This window comes from Cyprinus carpio, chromosome A13, assembly GCF_018340385.1.
Source record: "Cyprinus carpio isolate SPL01 chromosome A13, ASM1834038v1, whole genome shotgun sequence".
NCBI classification, from domain to species: Eukaryota; Metazoa; Chordata; class Actinopteri; order Cypriniformes; family Cyprinidae; genus Cyprinus; species Cyprinus carpio.
The window spans coordinates 28,078,323-28,099,601 of NC_056584.1; the positions used below are offsets into that span (position 1 = coordinate 28,078,323).

General features: G+C 30.6%; 1 protein-coding gene across 1 annotated transcript in view; it reads right to left on the reverse strand.

Annotated features, from left to right (window-relative positions):
* LOC109113657 (gamma-aminobutyric acid receptor subunit pi-like) overlaps positions 1 to 15,293 on the reverse strand; it is a 34,936-nt gene extending 19,643 nt beyond the window's left edge. Inside the window, exons 1-2 of the mRNA XM_042769567.1 lie at positions 15,184 to 15,293; positions 6,911 to 6,991 (exon numbers count right to left, since the gene is read on the reverse strand). Coding sequence (XP_042625501.1) covers positions 6,911 to 6,954 — 44 coding nt within the window. The 5' untranslated portion in view covers positions 6,955 to 6,991; positions 15,184 to 15,293. The remainder of the gene's footprint in view (positions 1 to 6,910; positions 6,992 to 15,183) is intronic.
* Between the last annotated feature and the right edge of the window lie 5,986 nt (positions 15,294 to 21,279).

The following is a 21,279-nucleotide window of genomic DNA, read 5'->3' on the forward strand; positions in this document are numbered from 1 at the left end:
TTGACCCATTTACGTATACTAATAATAATAAATGATAATTTTTATATGCTGTTATAAATAGCAATCATTTATATATACAATATATATTTTATTTATACATGCAACTTTATTAAAACAACATATATACAAAAAGTAATTTTTTAGGTTGTAATTTTCTTTAAATCTTTCATATTTACTTAAAAAATTTCAACATGTATTGATAAGTTTAAGGATGTATTTGCATGTATATATATATTCTAATTTCTTAAAAGGTTTCATATTTCAAATACAAAAAAAATACAAAAAGGCCCAAAAGAGAAAAATATTTTCTGAAACATACATACACTTGCAAATGGGTCCCTGCAGAAAATTATTTTCTGAAAAGCTTAATATAAGAATACAGAGGTTTTTAGGTCAAAATGTGATGAAAACCTATTGCATCATGAAACCCTGTAAGAAGGAAACAATAAATCATCATGTATAATCTGAGAGAGCGCTTTCATGCGAAGCTGTATGAGTTTCACTTTAATATGTTTGTTTAAACTGCTCAAAGTGCCTATAGAAATTACTTTAATTTAGGACTTGTGTCTGCTGAAACCAACAGCGCTCTTGTAAAGAGCTTCATGTCCCACATCATTAATAAGAGGTTAATCCATGTTTTCCAGTGAATTGGGACACTCTCGTGTGCGTACGCTCGAATGTGAGCGAGTGTATGTTCATGGCTTTGTGTGTTACGCAGCACACGAGTAGCTTTTAAGACTTCATTCCACATTAATCCTCCTTATCTTTGCCGGCGTGTGTCTGAAATCCCTCGCTGAGGCCGCCGGCAGTATTTGAGACGCTCGTTCTCAGCCTGTGGGGAAACTCGCTCATTTAACATGTGTGCTTTGACAATATTCATGATTTCACTGTGCCAACAATAATGCATGACAGAAATCAGCTGACCGAAGCACTGAAGGACATTCATCTGCAGCGAACAAGTCTTGGAATCCATGTTCAACTATTGCCTTTATAACAAAAGTGAGACAAAAGCAATTAATGACAGACTAATCTAGTAATGCAGCTGGGTGGATGCTCAGTGATGCTGTGGGATCATTATTGTTGCGTAGTAACGCAAGGTAGTTCGTGTTCAAACTTTACATTGAATTTATTTTAACTTAAAAAAAAAAAAATTAAAACCTAAAAAAAAAAATCTGTAAGATTTTTTTAAAGAAATTAATACTCATTAAATTGATCAAAAGTGACAGTAAAGACATTTATAATGTTACAAAAGATTTATATTAGGGATGCACGATATTGAATTTTTGCCGATATCCGATATGCCGATATTTTTCAACTCATTTAGGCTGATATGCCGATATATTTCCTTTTGTTTGGAAATAATACTAAGTCTCTCATGTACAGAGATTATAAATAAATAATTTTTCATTTTGGTTAGTTTAAAAAAAAACTTACTTGGGAGAATTAAATAAAAAAATAAAGTTATTTTTTAATAAGAGTACATTGAAAGCTTTGAAAATAACTATAAAGCAACTATAAAGCAATACTTAACATTTTATTTGAAGATTTAACATCGAATTGAATTGTCTAAAGCAAAAGAATAGTACAACTTCTGAAAAGCTTTTAGAGCTCCTTGTATCTAAGTTTTAATAATCCGTTAAAAAAACCACCTTACACTTATAAAATATATTAAGATTATATATAGATATATATATATATAGATATATATATATATAATATTAATATGATATATAGATATATATATATGTATGTATAGATATATTATATATCACAAGTGTCTTGTTGGTGATTTTATTTGTGTATTTTTTTGTATGTTATTTTTCTGACCTTTAAATCAAACCATGCTCGTGATTTTATAGCATCAATTATTGCTTTATTAAATCAGAAACATATTCTTAATATTATTTGTGTATTTTTGTGTATGCTATTTGCAGTGATTCAAAACAGTGAATCTAATCATCATTCAGGAAAAAGTTTGCTTCATGAATGACCGCACTGCTGACGTGATCTTATCGCTATCACACGCTGAGCACATGTGAGTTACTCGTCTTATCAGCAAGGCATATCGGCATAATAATCAATATCGGGCCAATGCCGATATTTGCATCTTAAGCCATTATCGGCCAATTTCGGTAACATTACAATAATATTGTGCATCCCTTAATTCTACTTCTTTTGAACTTTCTATTCATCTGTGAATCCTGAAAAGACCTACAGTATATAAAATGCTCCTCTGTCCACACAGTTCTAATGTTTTCTAGCTGTCCTTGTGGCTGCATCTGTCTGGGTGTTTTAAACAAGACTGCGTGTGGTGACCAGAGCCGAGCTGTGTGACTGTTTCTGCTACTCAATAATCCTCTCTCTCTATTATCCCCCACCAAAAAAAAAAAAGTAGAAGAAAAAAAAGAAAAAAAAAATCATCATTCCCCACAAGAAAGAGAGAGATAAGATACATAAAAAAAACAGGCGTGTAACTCAAGGACAGCCTCCATATCCTCACACACACATACACCACACTGAACGCCTCTCAAACCCCCTGCGTGGCTTCACTAGAGCTCACACACATCAGACTCAAAGCATTAGATGGAGATGGACGTCAGCTTGGTTATCATAGTTAACTAAAACTAAAACCTTTTAAAAAATGTATTACTTAACAAAATAAACATATTTAATAATATAAACATACTTAAATTAAAAATTAACTGAAATAAAAAATATTTCAGCTAGTTTCCAAGGCAAAATGTCTAATTTTATTTTTTTCATTTTCATTTAACTAAATTACTAAAATTTGAATAAAAATGTATAAAAACTAGGAATGCACAATATATCGGCATTGGCTAATAAATGTTTCATAATAAATAATAACAATAAATGACATGTAATAAATGCATAAGTTTTAAGATGTTTTTAATCTAAAGATTTAATTTTATTGGCCAACATATCAGTTATCGGCTTCCAAATATAAAAAATCATCGGTTATCGGTATCGGCCAAAATTTCAATATCAGTGCGTCCCTAATAAAACTATATAGACTTTTTAAAAAATTTTTTTAAACCTATCTATTCAAAAATATCAAAACAAACAACTGAAAAAAATACCAAAACGGAATCAAAATAAAAAACTGAAAATATTAAAAAAGAAAATATATAGAATATATATAGTATCGATAGAATATATTATATATATCTATATATATATATTATATATCAATATGTATATATTAGGGCTGAAATGATTAAATCACGATTAATCACAATCACAACTAAAAGTTTGTTTAAATACTCATATGCTGTATGTGTACAGGGTATATGTTATGTATATATAAATACACACACATAAATCCTAATATTTAAGAAAATATTTACATGTATATACATTATCAGATTTATATTCTTATAGTTTATAATCTATAATAAATCTAGCCTTAACTAATACTAACATAACCATATTCTTCTTAAATATATACATGCATGTTTGTGTATTGCTATATACAGAATAAATATACACCAGTTACACCACATATATTATGTAAACAAAAACTTATCTTTGGATCGTGATTAATTCGTGATTCATCATTTGACAGCCCTAATATATATATATTATATATATATAGATATATATATATATATAATATATATATAAACATGTGTTAGTTTTTGTTACAGCCGTCACTATATTCCCTTATTATAAAATGGACAGTTCTGAATCTATATTTTAACACTAGTACAAAATTAGCATTTAACTAAACCAATGTAAACTACAAAATAACTGAAAATAATGTAGACAGAAACCAATGTAAACTACAAAATAACTGAAAATAATGTAGACAGGGAAAAAAGGTCATTGCAAACATGACCACAGAAGTCCGTCCAAATGCACACATCAGTGAATTAACAGCAAACTAAAAGTGTTCTTGCTGTTGTAAACGATGCGCAGGATAAATGAGATGCTAATGTTTTTCTTTGAGAGTCTTTCTCTGTTTAGCACCCAAATCAACTGGCAAATGACGCAAGACAAGCTGAAGATAAAAGACAGAATCTCATTCAACCTCATTCATCATAATCACCATAATAAACGAAACAAACAACTAAACTCAGCTTAGTTTCTGTTTTTGTGTGTGTGCATGTGTCCATAATAATGTTTCCTCCAACACGTGGGACCAAAACAAAGCAAATGAGGCTACATTTCATTAGAGTTGAGACCTGATGCTCTGAAGTGAATGTAATAAGATAAATTAGAATTATAGTATTTTGCATTATTTTTACATGCAAAAACTAACAGCACAGCCTGTGTATGTGTAGTCTGATTCACTAACAAATGACTCTGAGTCGATTCCTTTAATAAATCAGTAAAAACAAAACTCACAAATCATTAGCTAACTCATGAGTTACTGGATTGAATTGGTGCATTTTCTAAAAGCATCATAAGCATAATCAGATTATAGAAACTACAATCTACTAAGTCAGGTCACACTTATTTATATAGTGCTTTTATGATACCGTTTGATTTTAAAAACAGCTTTAATAAACAAGAAAGTATTAATCTTGCAAAGTTAATCAATTATGAAAAGCTATTTCAGTTGCAAAGCAGCTCTAAAAACGACAACAGTGTAATTATTCAGCTCAATTTAGTTCCATGTTGATTCAGTTTATTTCAATGTCTCAGTGTCGCAGGAACGCATTAAAAAAACAGACACAATAAAAAATAAATAAAAATCTTAACTTAATAAATCAATAACGGAAAAAATAAATTTACAATCAAAAAGCAAAAAATATAATAACATATTAACAAATAAAAATTAATATAAAAAAAAATAAATATTCATAATTACATACCATATTATATTAAATATAACTTAAAATATTTGTGAAATGCCATAGTAAATGAATGAGAAATTATTTTTTTACCTATTTGTATTTATTTATTTTTTTATTTTTATTTTTAAAAAATCTATGTATGTATTTATTTTTGTATTAGTATTATTATTTATTTTTTTTATATTTAAATATATTTCTCCATTATTGATGATAATCAGAGGTTTAGTAGCATTAAAATCACATCAAAACACCAAATATTAAAGAAAAAACATTACTAAAATGAAATAAAGTATATTTCTCCATTATTGATGATAATCAGAGGAACAGCTGGAGTCTGGAGCTCACGAGCCGTGAAAGCGCTTGATTCAAAGCGCTGTGGGAACTAGGTGAGTGTCAGAATACATCAGTCTCTCGGTTACTGAATCAGGCCCAGAGACGTTCCTCGATGGAGACGATTACACGCGCCGCGAGCTCATGCACATGTGTGTTTGTGTGCGTGGGTATGTTTATCACAGTCTCTGTTAACACCAGCGTCAGGGAAGCAGACTGTGAAAATCCCACCATCATCACAAAAAAAAACAACAAAATACACACACACAAAAACACACATCTAAAAAATTACAAGCCTCTGTTTCTGTCTACCTTCCGATTACTAAATCTACACTATAGATTGCACGATTAATCAAAATAAAAACAAAATGCGGCTTAGTGCAATTATCGTAAATGCTGCAATATAAATTAGATAGATAGATAGATAGATAGATAGATAGATAGATAGATAGATAGATAGATAGATAGATAGAGAGATAGATAGATAGATAAGGACAACCATAAATACCAGTATTCTAACGTAAAAACAAAACTTTTTCATGCAAAAACATAAAAAATAAAGTAAAAAAAAATGAAAATAAATAAATAAAAATGAAGACAACCATAAATACTAGTATTCTAATGTAAAGTATATTATTTTACTTAAACACTCAATCTTTTAATTCTACAGTGAATAATACAATAGTAATATTTTCTGAGACTGAGATTTTTTAACTCATTTAATCACTGACTTTGGAGACGTCACGCATTTACTGAACTCAAAAAAAAAAAAAAGTGGATTCCTTGAATGGAAATATAATTCAACTGAAAAAAAAAAAATAAAACAAAATAAAAAAAGAGATACTATAATAATATATACTATATATCTATATATATATATAATATTATGTATATATTTTATATCTAATATTTAATATTTACATTTTAACATTTTAACAGTGGATTTCCTGTTTTTATGTATTAATTTATTATTATTTCCAAAGCCATATTAATATACAATCAAACAATCAAACAGAAATAGCCAAATCCTAAAAACAAAAAAAAAACAAACATTTATTTTTTAATAATCTGCAATTAAAACAACCCACAAATCAATTTTTTTTTAAACACTTGATTTTTTTTTTACAGTGAAATATTACAATATTTTTTTAATGAATTTTCATATTTTAGTAAGATTATTATTATTATTATTAAATTTTTTTATTATTACTAGTATTATGTCATAGCCATATATATATATATATATACGATAATATATTTATATAGTATATATATATATATATATATATATATATATATAATCACAACATTATGGTCAAATTGTGCAGCCCTAAAAAATAAATAAATAAAAAACTGAGCAAACCTTTTTTTCTGCAAATGCATTATTTATCAGAGAAAGCACAATTAGATTTTTCCCCTCAAATCATGCAGCCTTATATTGCACTATAAACAGTATATATTCGTTGAAACCTAATATCCGAACATCCTTCCCTAAATATTGCCTTTTTTTATTTCCAGACTCATTTCCAGAAACATTTCACATGAGGAATAGTTCACCCAAAGTCATCTATCAAACTATGCCTTTCTTTCTCTAAATGAAACACCAAAAGAAATGAGAGTGAATATATGACAACTAACTATTCCTTTAACGAAGTGCTGAATAATTACACCCTTTAATTGTTAATGCAGCCCACGCACCACAGTATGATTTAGAAACATCAAACACGGTTAAATGAGATTGATTCATGACACAATCCTCTTACCTGCTGATGAAGAGGAGGACAAATAAAGAGCTGAAGAAGGTCATGGTGAGAGGATGAGAGCTTCAGTGCGCTGGAGTCAGTCTGGAGAAGAACAGAAGCAGGTCACTGACACGGCTCCAAACATGCTTTCAGAACCACTGTAAAAGAGTCCTTTAAACTACTGAAGCTTCGGCATAAAAGGCTCGTATCATGCATTTTATTCATGCATCACTATTTTTTCATATTATAAGGTCCACTTATAATGTTAGTCAAGATATATTGTGGCTAAAAGGACATTTTTATCACCATTTTCCACCCTCTCTGATCATTAAAATTAAACTGGGACGGTCATTTTTAGTCATTTTGTCAGACCACATATAATACATAATTTCAGCATCTACTCTCCTGATCCAGCCCTCTGCAAAGCATGCTGGGAACTAACAATCAGCTTCAGTTAATGTGACAATAACGATTCAGGTCGTCCCAAAACGAGTGGATTAAGTAAACTTCTTTTTTTTACATATTTAAGTAGATTTAACAATAAAATTAGGTAGTGACAGAATGATCTGCAATTGTTTTGCTTTTGCTTATTTTAAATTACGTAAATTGTCACGATTATGATTGAAATTAATACGGAGACCATGATTATAAATAAACAAGCGTTAATACAGAGAAAATAAAATAAAAAAAATCATAATAAAATAACAATAAAATAAAATGGATTTCACTTAAACTTGGAAATATTATCAACTGAAATATGAAAAACAAAAACCACAAATAAATAAATAAATAAAAACTTTTAAATAGTGGATTTCCCTGAAAGATAAATATATTTCAACTACAAAAAAAAATAAAATAAATAAATAAATAATAATAATAATAATATGATAGACAGATTTCACTGAAGAATAATTCAACTGAAAACAGAAGTAAAAATCTAAAATAATAATAATAATAAATAAAAACTCAACTAAAAAACACATAAAAACATTTAAAAAACTTCACAGAAAAAAACTTCCTTGAACACTAAATATAATTAAACTGAAAAACAGAAATATAAAATAAAAAAACAAGTAAATAATATATAACACATTTAAATAAATAATGTAAAAAAATACATTTAAGTTAGTTATAAATAAGATCAACTATGATGTGTTGGAAGAACTTAACAATCAGGAGAGGATGAAAGCGCACTGCTGTAAAGGAAGAGATGCGCTGGATTTATAACACAAAACAAAACTAGAGCATCACTGGGAAAGCCAAGGCTTTTATCTCAATTACTGTATCTTGTATTCATAATCACCGGAAGCCAAATCCTGATTGAAAACAGTGCAACACAGTGACAGTAACAGTGTATGAGATGCAATAATTCATCAGATCGAATGAGAGCAGATCTCTAAACCGGTATACGTAAAGTCTGCTAAACTGGAACAGCAGCTAATTTTGTACTTAATGCACTATAATTGTGCTGAAGTCCAACTACAGATATTCTGTGCTAAAGTGGAGCTATGCAAGTATGCATCAGGTAATCTTGCATTTAAAGACTGATTTTATTCAAAGATCATTAAATCCTCATCAATAATGACATTAAAACACATTTTAGGCTTGGTATTAAGAAATGTGCATTGTGCACAAATAGTGCTCAAAATAAAGTTTAATTATAATTTCTATTATAATTATATGTTAGCAAATAAGTTAATTGATTTGAAGTAAATAAATGTATTTTAAATATATTACTGTTTTACTACTCTTCATCATGACAAACAAATTAAATTCACATGTTTTGTCTCTTAAAAAGCAGATGCAAATGTATGTTCATTAACAAATACAGTAACATCTGTCAAATTTGTAGCAACCTCATTTTAAAAAGAAAACTGACACATTCTGACTGCGAGTTAGCATTATAATTAACCATTTGTGTTCCACAGTACTTAGATCACTTGAACCAGTTGAATTAATATAATAGAAATACACACACAAACTGCTATAGCTTAATGACATAAAATATTTATTTCATATTTATCCTGTAATATATTTAATGTCTACATTAATAACATAATTCATTCTTTATGATATATAATTCTATATATCCCACATTTTGCCACAATGCCACAGCTGGAGTTACTGTTACTACAATGACATGTCAATAACTTTGAGTAATACAATGAAGTTAAAGAAACTTAAACAACTTTTAATATATTTAATATATATATATATATTTCTTTCTTTTTTTAATTAATGAATTGATGCAAAATGGTAAAAGAAAGAATCACTATTCATTCGTGAATCGATCTCCTAATAGAGTATATCATATATCAACCTCATAGATATCCAAAAAGATAGTTAAAACAGGGTTTTTGAATTTAAATGGTTAAGATCTTGACACTCAATGTGCCAGAATTTTACTAATAATATATATATATATATATCTATATAGATATATACTATATATTATATATATATATATATAATATATATATTTTACGCATTTATTATGATTATTTTATGTTTTTTTAAATTTTCTTCAAAACACAAATCAACCATCTACCACTAAACACGAAATGTGCTTCAGTATATAAATAAAGCTGCTTTGCCTAAATTATCTATTTCATTCAAGAACAGATAGTATTGATTAAGAATTGAATTGTTAAATTTACACTGTAAAAAAATTACTTTTCAAAGTAGTAAATAAAACAGGTTATGAGTACGTTTTACAAGAAAATACTATTTCAGTCTTTCTACTTGATAAATTCAAGTTTAATCAGTTAAAATGTGCTACTTGCCATTTCTTTGTAATTGTGAAATTTACTAACAATTTCGGAGTGAAAATTGTTTCACCACCAAATTTTTTTTTTTTTTTTTTTATGTAATCAGAACTATTTAAAGGAATAGTTCACCCATATACAAGTCTATAATCCATAATAACACTTCCTGCAGTGAAAAAGTGTTCTGGTGTGAATCAGGAGATAAATCTGCACAGATCAAGCAGCGTTTTAAACAGCGCTAAAACAAATATGTGAATGGATTTTGATGTGGAGAGATGACAGGAGATGCACTTTTCACTGAGGGAGTATTATTATGGATTATAGGATCTATGTATTTGAGTTAAAAAAACATCTTAATGCTGGATGTGTTTCATCTTTTGTCTTCTCCAGATGTTCAACTGATGGACTGGAGTGCTGTGGGTATTCTTGTGGATTATTGTGATGTTTTTATCAGCTGTTTGGACTCTCATTCTGACGGCACCCATTCACTCCATTGATGAGACACTGATGCAGCTCAATCATTCCTAACCTGCCTCAACGGCCAATTGATCCAGATGATAAACTGATCTAAACAGGATTTTTCAGAATATTAAAGCCTGATTAAATTGGATTGGTGCGAGTGTGAATTTTGAGTTTGAGTCAACATGAAAAGAGCGAACGGAGGGAAAAAGTGCGGCGTCATGTGACACAGCTTGATTTAATGTCCTGTCTTATTCTTTTCATCACTTTCTTGTCTTAAAGAGCAAGAGAATATGACTCACGTCTATACTTAAACACATATAGACAAGAAAACCAAGCCCATTTCTCCATGACCTTTGACCCGCACCTGTCTAGCTCACACGGCCGGATGCAGAAAAGGCAGAATGGATAATCGTCTCGTTTTCAGGTCCAAAACAGATGCCTTTATCCTAAAAATTTAACATGAGCAACTATTGTATGCAATTCAGTTCAGCTGCTGCTTCTGGTGTCAGATCTTGAGTGATTTTGATCAAGTAAAGGTCAGAATAACTGCAGTAATATCTCCAGATGAACTCTTACTGGATCTGAAGCAGCTCAGCTTTACTTGATCTCCATCAATCATGTTTTAGAGTCTCAAATCTGATCATCAGGATCTTTTGAGGAGCGTTTGTTTCCAGAAGCTTTACTTTCACTGTTCTTCAGTGAACAGTTGTGTAGTTCCAGTCTTAAGACATTCTGTACTGTTGGGAGATATAGAGTGTGTATATATATATATAGTGTACAGGTCAAAAGTTTGGAAACATTACTATTTTTAATGTTTTTGAAAGAAGTCTCTTCTGCTCATCAAGCCTGCATTTATTTGATCAAAAATACAGAAAAAAACTGTAATATTGTGATATATTATTACAATTTAAAATAATTGTTTTTAAATTTATTATACTTTAAATTATCATTTATTTCTGTGATGCAAAGATTAATTTTTTAGGATCCTTATCAAATGATCCTTTAGAATCATTCTAATATGATGATTCATTATCAAAGTTGGAAACAGTTCTGCTGCTTAATATTTTTTCAGAACATGTGATACTTTTTTTAGGATACTTTGATGAATAAAAAAGTAAAAAAAAAAAAAAGAGCTTGTTTTTAAAAATATAAATATTTTGTAATCAACAATATACACTACTGGTCAGTAATTTGGGGTCAGTAATTTTTTTTTTTTCTGTTTTTAAATAAAATCAATACTTTTATTCAGCAAGGATGTGTGAAATTGATAAAAAGTCATAGTAAAGAAATAATATTATTAGAATATATATTATTAGAATTTTTTATTTTTATTTTGAATAAATGCAGTTCTTTTTAACCTTTTATTCATCAAATATATTAGACACAGCAGGAACTGTTTTCCAACACTCATAATAAATCAGAATATTAGAATGATTTCTAAATGATCATGTGATAGACTGGATTGTTACATGTGACACTGAAGGCTGGAGTAATGATGCTGAAAATTCAGCTTTGCATCACAGGAATAAATTATTTTTTCTAAGTATTATTCAAATAGAAAAAAACTATTATTTTAAGGTTGTAATAATATTTCACAATATTACTGTTTTTTCTGTATTTTTTGATCAAATAAAATGCAGGCTTGATGAGCAGAAGAAACTTCTTTCAAAAACATTAAAAATAGTAATGTTTCCAAACTTTTGACCTGTACTATATATATATATATATATCTATATATATATATATATATATATATATATATATATATATATAGATATATTTTTTTTTTTTTTTTTTTACACATTTTCAACTAAAAGAAAACTTTGAGATATAACGTGACGTTGCTGTAGAACATTGTTGTGTATGATGCCTAATGATAAGCTTATTCAGATATGGTGATAAAAACTTAATTATTAAAAACGAATGTCTTTCTCGTTAAACGTCATTTAAATAAATGAATATTCAAACTTTTGTTTTTTTCATGATCCTAAATGTTCAAATACAATATTTTTGAAAAATTCCCAATCCCTAATATTAAGGTGGTTCTTCTCTAATACTCTAATACCACTTTTTATGATCTGAACATTTCCTGCTGAATTAAATCATGCCTCGCCCTTAAAAAGACCATTTCATGTTGACCTAAAAATATCCCTGAGAAAAATATAATATAATATGAATTATATATTTATTGAATTAGTTTTGTATTTAAGATCCAAGTAAAATTTTTAACTGTTTTAATTTGTCCCATTTTTGTAAGATTTTTAATGTTTTAAAGAAGTCTCTTCTGCTCATCAAGGCTGCATTAATTTTATCAGAAATACAGAAAAAACTGTAATATTGTGAAATATTATTACCGTTTTAAATAACTGTTTTCTGTGTGAATATCTGTTAAACTGTAATTTATAAAAAAATTAAAGCAGCTGTATTTTCAGCATCATTACTCCAGTCTTCAGTGTCACATGATCTTCAGAAATAATTCTATTCTATATCATTAAAAATCAAATCCAGAAAAAATTTAAACGGAAAACACAGAATTTAGTAAAAATAAATAAATAAATAAATAACCTGATTTTAAAGGCCACTCTTATTGTTGAAGTTTTAATAAATTATAAAATTGAAACACAGTTATGAATTTAATTGATTAGAAATATGGTTTGATGATAAAACAAAAATGACTTAAACAATTAAAAATGGAATCCAGAAAAATTAAAATTAAGAAAGAAAAATTGGAACTCTTACATTCAGACATGAAAAAACAATCAGCAAAAACAACAAAACAAACAAACTAAAATCAGAGCCAGTCAGTATTATTCCCAACTTTACACAATTACACAAACACGGAACTCTGACAACACCTCAACAAATCCACTAAACCCAACATCCTAAAATCCTCTTACAACAGTGCAACATCCCAAAGGATCTTTCAGTCAAGTGTGGGCTTATACAGCGGGGAGGACGTATGAGGAGAAATAATGGATCAGCTGTCACACTTTCTGTACAAATAGTCACTCAACCTTCTAAAAGAAAAGAAAGAACAAAGAAAAAAAGAACAACACTCCCACCGCACCCACAAAACAAAAACCGATTAATAACAAATCAAGTCTGTGAGACTGTGTACTCGTGAGATGGAGTATCGCATAGATTTATCGGGAACTCCTATCCCTAATAGACAATATGACAACCCTCCCACCGCGCCGTCCAGAGATACTGTGATTGATGGCCAATCAAGTCTGTGAGACGGATGGAGCTGGTGCTTTAGGAAGGCCCTACAACTATGATACCCTGGTGTGCCCTCAGTTAGCCTCATTAATCTTATTTTTGACCTGCAGTGGGACAGAATATGACCCAGCTGTTACTCAGGGTTTAGTTATAAACTAGTCTTAACTAGATTGCTGTTCCATAATCCATAATAACACTTCCTCCAGTGAAAAAAAGTGTTCTGGTCTGAATCAGGAGAGAAATCTGCACAGATCAAGCAATGGTTTGAAGTTAAAAACGTCTTAATGTTGGTTTTGTTTCAGTTTTGTTGTTCACTGATGGACTGGAGTGCTGTGGATTACTTGTGTGGATTCATTCGTGATGTTTTTATCAGCTGTTTGGACTCTCCATAACATTCTGACGGCAAACCCATTCACCGTGAACAGTTAGCACTAAATATACAGATACAATGCTACATTTCTCCAAATCTGATGAAGAAACAAACTCATCCTGATCCTGGATGGCCTGAGCGTGAGCACATTTTCAGCAAATTTTAATTTTTGGCTGAAGTATGAGCAAAACACCTCTAAATATACAGATATATACTCTACATACCACTGCCCTGATTCAAACTGTCTCTCTCAGCTCTCTCCTCCTCTCCTCCGTCTCTCTCCAATCTCTCTCTCTCTCCGTATATCCCTCTCATATATCTCTGTAGTTAACATATATCTATATATATATATATATATATAATTAATATATATATATATATATTATTAAAAAAACATCTCTCATATGGTGTTTTTCACTCTACTTTTCCCAGAACTAGTAAATCCAGGTCCAATATGAGAATTCAGCCAGTTTGTTATGGCAATCCCACAACAATACTATAAAAAAAAAAAAAAACAAAATCCCGGTTCTGGAATTTTGATGATAAGTTGAGGCAATGTTCCCACAATTCTATTCTAAAAAAAAAAAAAAAAAAAAATTTAAAAGTTAACCGTTATAGTTTAATCATCTCGCATCTCAACCCCAATCCTACATTTGCTCTGCGTGTAATGTTTGACTCAAGAGCCGCTGTGGGAGCAACTTCAGCACGTACACGACTATAACACTATCACATCTTATCCCTGGCTGTAACACATACTTATACAAACCATGTGAGCTGATCAATTACAAGATGATGGGAACGGCTCCTTGCCAATTTTGGAAGAAGAAAAAAATGAGTGCCAAAAGCAATGGAAATGCATTAATGCTTCATATAGGCACAAAGCATTACGCAGGAAGAACACTGCATAGAGTGCAATTACAATAAAAGAAGACACTGCAAGAAAAAAAAAAAAATAATAATAATCACATTTTCCAAATCTAATGAAATACTCAACTGCATAATGTGCCATTAAAAGTGAATTTGCTCAAGAAAGCATGAACATATGCCAGCCAAACCCCTCTAACGTTTCATTCTGCTTCTTAATATCTGAGAACATAAGGCATGTGACGCATGGGCATATTTAAATTATATAACAATATGCAACAACATATGGACACATTTTTCGGTCTGCAATAGATAACTCAATAAGAACTGCGCTTTCCATGGATGAAACTGCTCTTGTGATAAAAAAATAAAAAACCACAATAAAAAATACAAAAAAACACAATATTACAACAAAAAAACACCACAAAAAATCCGTTCCAATCGTTTTTACATCTTCAACTTGGAAACAGTTAAAATATAATAATCCAATACTAAAAAAAAGCTCGTGCTCCAGTTTAAAGTTAACAAAGTAACACACCTAAAACACCAACTTCCAGCTCACTTCAGCGGACACCTCCGAGGTCCAGTCGAAGCTGAAGCGCGTCTTCTCTTACCTGTGGCGCCGTGTAGACACGGGCATGTCTCGGGAATATCAGGATGAGCTAACCGACAGAGTCCTCAGAAACACTGATCTTCACTTAACATCCATACTAAACAAAAGTAGACCCGAGCCGTATTTGCCACCCGCCCTACGAGCGTTCTCTCTCTTGCACTCAGAGCCCCTTACATTCGGTGTTCGTGATTGACAGCCGTGCTTACTATCAACGGTGACTACTAGTGCTCTGTCTGTGATCTGCTAACCAAGTTAACCCGTAGCGTACTAGTAGCTATCTGGTCTGTGATCTGCTAACCCAAGTTAACCAGTAGTATCCGACATTAGGAAAATAATCCACACAAGGAAGAAACAAGAAGAAGTAGCAGAAAAAAAGAATAGTAGTAACACGACGTTATGACGGACAATATAGAAAGAAAAAGATATATACTCATCACGAAGAAAAGCTAAGATATATAAACTATATATAAGATAATATAGAAATTATAATATATGGAGAAATATTAAGAAATACTATCGTAGTTATTTATCGTTATCTTAACTGTTCAATAAAATCCTCTTAAACAACACTCTGATAGGAATAACTGAGTAAAACTGTGACCGGACCCATACACAATTATCTTTACTTTATCTCTGACGCATTTCAAATCATTTTTGTTTGTTACTTTATCTCCGTGTGTGTGTGACATATAATATCTGTGTCCACCCTCATATGTGAGTACTTATATATTAGTGCGCCACTACATTAATTAAACAAAATAAAAAAAAATTTACACTCAAAACAAAAAAAAAAAAAAAAATCATATTTATTTATTTATTAAATTTTGTTGTGTAACTTTTAATTTAGTTCAGTGTAAAAAAAAAATCATTTTTATTTATTTATTTATTATTTTGTTATTGTTTTTCTAGATTTTTCCAGTCTGCATTGGATTCAGTGTGTGGCTAGCTACTTTTTTGTAACTTTTAATTTAGTTCAGTGTTTTGTCATAGCAGCATTTGTTCAACCTTCACTAACAACTGCGATTTGACTTATATGTATAAATGTATTGTACTGTATTATTGTTGCCATCAACATGTTTACTCATTCTATGACCACACCCAACAAAACTGAATAACTGTGAATTCATATATTAATACTAGACACCTTAAAGATAACATGTATCAAAAATCGTTATCATATCTTTGTGTTAGATACTTTTTGTTTAGGAGCTTTGATCATCTTCTCATGGTGCTCTAACCACGTGACACTGCACATTTTTAAGAAATAATTTTACTTTACCACATTTTTTATGTAATTCTTTAGCTCAAACATTAGATCATGAAGCTTGCAACACCAAGGTTATGGGTTCGATTCCCATCTAAAGAATTCACTTTAAATAAAAGTTTCTACAGAATAAACACAAAAATCCACTTCTGTGTAAACATGATGATGCAGGTTCTTTAGATTTAGTTTTCTTAAAAATGCGTCCTTCATGCAGTATGGAAGAAAACTTTGGATGCTCTAAAGATATTTATCATTGGACTTCAGTAAATGTCAAACTCATGATGCTCTAAGTTTTTTCTCTCTCTCTCTCTCTCTCTCTCTCTCTCTCTCTCTCTCTTCCACACGCATGCTATCATTAATTAAACAGTTACCTTAATTAGTGAAATGAGATTCAGTTTTAAATTGAAACTCACTCTGTGCTTTGTGGTTTCTGATAACTTCTTAATTGTGTCCATGAGTCTTCAGGCATGTTTAATTTAAGCGGTATGTTTTGCCATTATACGTAGATGAATTAGGGTCTACTCTCCCATTGCTGTCTAGAAAATGAAGTACAAAATGATTTCACTGTTAATCAAGTGAAAATAACAGAATCTCATTAAATGAATAACAAAAAACAACAAGCAACCGAAAATAATCACTAAACAAAATCACAACCATTTATTAGCACAAAAATATCTTCTCATACGTGTTCCTTGGTTAGAGTTTCTTCTCACACGTGTTCCAGCAGATAATCCTTTCCTAAAAACTGATTTTGAGCTTTTTGCATTTCTAAAACCTATTTCTAAGTTTATTTATGCTACTGTAAAATAGAATAATATGCATGACTATTTTGAATTAGGTGTGTAAATTGGATGCATAAATGGGGGTTTCAAACAATATTAAAGCTGGTGGTCCCTGTGCTGTATTCAATGCATCTTCAGCCTGAGTTTGCACACAGGATGAATATAAAGTTTCCTTTGTCACTGATAAATACATCACATCCGATCTGGTCCCACGCACTAATCCGGACTGTATCCCTCTCTCTTTCTCTCTCTCTCTCTCTCTCTCTATCTCTCTATCTCTCTATCTCTCTCGACAGACTTGTCCTCTGTATCCCCAGGCACAAGGCATCCCTATGCATTAAACATCAAAGACACTTGAGATCTCTGCTCAGATGCTGCTAAGAGGACATTTTTTGGGGGAAAGGCATGAAATGAAGCTTCTACCCTCTATCTGCCATCTGCCTCTGTTTCATGAATTCAACATCACACCGTAACAACAGCGCAGCCCCGGTCTGAAGACCTGATCATGTCTCAATCTAGCAGCGCATGAAGGAACCTGGGTTTATTGATGGAGCAGAAACTGGTGAATAAAAAAGGGCTGGTGTCTGTCCTTGCATAGATGTTCATAAATGGCTGCTATCATGCAAAACTGAAAAAGTAAAAGCTGTCATTCGTATGATATAATATGGGTTTAAGTCGTTGAGGATTTTAGTTTATGCATCATGGTTGCTTCTGTTCTCCAGCTCACCTCCAGCAGTAATTTCATATCTATTCTCCTAGATCATAACAATTTGCAACACCATTGTTGAAGATGTAATGCCGATATGTAAAACACAAAATGCAGAGAGTCTCAAAATCTGACTAATGTATCATAAAAAGCTTAAAAAGCATGTTTCGTGTTTAAAATAATAGCTCAAGCAAAAATTAAAATTGGTTAAAAGACTCATTCTGACGGCACCCATTCACTGCAGAGCATCCATTGATGAGACACTGATGCAATGCTGCATTTCTACAAACCTGATGAAGAAACAAACTCATCCTGATCTTGGGATGACCTGAGGATGAGCACATTTTCAGCACATGTTAATTTTTGGGTCAACTAATCCTCAGTGGTGTCTCATCTATCTTTGAAAGGATAAATACGACTTCCTTGAGTGTCAAAAAATCTTTGACAGCTACTTTCCAAGGAGGTCTATGGAGAAAATACACACGTCTAGTAGTTATGATATCGACCAGCAGTTAACTGTGTGTAGTTAATTTCAGTGATTGAATTTAGTTTGTTAGTTTAATGTTTAGAGTTACTGTATCTTAATGGGAAACAAATTAAAGCATGATATAATCTTCAAATGTGGAAATCGTCATCATGATATAAGACTCACAAGTGGCCAATAAGTAGCAGCGTTTCTTCAAGTACTGTTGAAAACGGAGAGCATCGGGACTGATGGAGAAGCCACCCCACATGCATAATGCAAACACACTTTCCACTGAGAGCGTTTGTCACATAATTGGCTCCACATCGTCAATTGTCTGTGTTTTTCGATTCGATATCCTCCGTCTCTCGCACTCTGTTCTCCCTGGCTTCTGTTATTGATGATTAATCTTCCATATCTGCTTCTGCGTCTCCGAATCACTCGTGCCCCTTTCTCTTGAGACAATTCACAACACATCTCAGGAGAAAAGCTGAAATGCAGTTTAATATCCTCAATCACAGAATCTGTTTGTTAGTGACTGAGTGAGCAGGGAACTCATGTCATTCAGAGGAGTTACAAACAAACTGAAATTTCAACACTTTTCAGAGGCCTTTGTTTCAGCAGTATTTTTCACAGGGGTTTTAAAAAGTTTTAATTCAAAAAAATCAACTAAACCAACCAGCTACGAGGTGAATAACAAGATTTCATACTAAGGATTTTTTTTTAAAAATTGGTCAAAAATCAAATCGCAAACTATTGATTTAAAGAAATTATATATATTACATTTATTACAAAATATGCATTTACACACAAACATAAAACTCTGACTCTTACATAATTTGCAGTGATTCATACAAGTGGGCGGAGCTAAAGAGTTACTTTTGGCACAGTTAGCTTGTTTCGATTTTCTGATTGGTGGGTATTTCACTGCTGAATTATGGGTAATGTAGTTTTCAATGGGATTCTGCTGTTAATCATGATTACTTAAAAAAAAAAATAGGTTGAAATAATACGCACTGATCAGTCTTTAATGGATTATAAGTTATTGTTAAAAATCAATTCTTTTATACACTCTTAAAAATAAAGGTTTTTTGTTGGCATTAATGGTTCCATGAAAGAACTTTTAGTATCTATGGAAACTTTCCATTTCACAAAAGGTTCTTTACATTCTTGAAATGTTCACAATATGTTCACAATATGTTGAAACACCCTACATAGACAGCATCTCTGTGCACACTGATTTTCGCTGAGTGATGGTAAGCTAAAAATGCTTTTTTTTATTCAGAATAAAACTCTGTTTATCTATCTTTTTCGCATTTATTTTCCCGAGGCACAGATGCACCATATGTCAGAGCAAACAAGGCTATGAGTCTGACATTCAGCTCTAATTTAGGACTTTCCACTGTTAATCTTCTCTCATTAGGCTCAGTGTTATTTTAGTATCATTGAGACATATTATAGTTTTTATTAATAGTTTGAATTTAGTTTACTGTACCTTATTTTAGTGATTTTTTTGGATTTTTTTATTTCAGCTGTTGGAAGTTTGTTTAAATAGAAAACACTTTAGTTGTTTTTAAATGTGCTATACAAATAAACTAACTTCTTTTTTTATATATAATGTAAAAATATTTGTATAGCCTTTATTTCAGTCCTAGTTTTTTTTTTTTTTTTTTTTTTTTTTTTTTTTGTAAAATAATATTTTAATAATATCTTAATAATTAAAATGGAATAATTTTTAATTTAATATTTTAAAATATTTTTTTATGTTTTTTTTTTTTTAATGATAATAACCTTATATTGCTTTTTGTTTTTTAATGTGTCTATCTGTCTTTTATGTGTCTCAAAATGAAAAGATAGAGAGCCCGTTACTGGTATTTGCTACTGTATTTGACTTCTATCTTCAAGAGGAGAGACCTCTGTCTAAAAACACAAAGCTGAATCCTAAAATCTGGCGTTTTAAAGACACTAACTCATCATCCCTCTGGAGATGTTTGTGGCCTCATTCAAGTTGGCATAAATAACAAAGCTCTCAATTCAATCCACCAAAGAAAATGTATTTAGATATATGCACAGAAAAAAATATAAAATAAAATATTTTTTAAATTATATAACCAAAAGTATTACTAGTATTGCAGAAAATTCATTATCACCACCACATCAAAAATATAACATACAATACAATATATAAATTAAATTTATATTCATGAATCATCACCTATTTTAATATTTTATTATTTGTTATTGTTGTATTGTATACGTCTTTTTCTTGTTTTGTGTCTAATGCTTTGGCAATATCACCACAATTATGCCAGTAAAGTGCTATAAAATTTAAAAAGAAAATTGAACCTATTAAAACTACATAAAACCACAAAACAAAAAAAAAAAAAAATTTCATCCTTCTTTTTCTTCACTCACCCTCAAGTTGTTCTAAACCACCCTCAAGTTGTTCTAAACATGTGTTTCTTTCTTCTGCTGAACACAAAAGATGATACTTAGTAACAGAAGAGTTGACTGTCCCCATGGACTTCATAGTACGGGGAAAATTACTATGTAAGTCAATGGCTACCAGCAACGGTTTGGTTACCAACATTCTTCAAAATCTTACTTGTGTTTAGCGGAAGAAAGAAACTCATGCAGGTTTGCTGAGTGAACTATCCCTTTAAATTTTGTGTGTGTGTGTGTCATTTTTAATGTATTGCTGAATATTGGATGAACAGCCTCTAAATGAATAATTATAAAAATCAAATCCACAGGGCTCATTGTTGGAGGAATTTAACTCTAACTGAAGCATAATATGTCTGAAATATGAAGTAAAACATATCATTGATGCCACTAACATTACTAAGAATTCACATCATTAAAAGCTCTAATTAAACAAAATT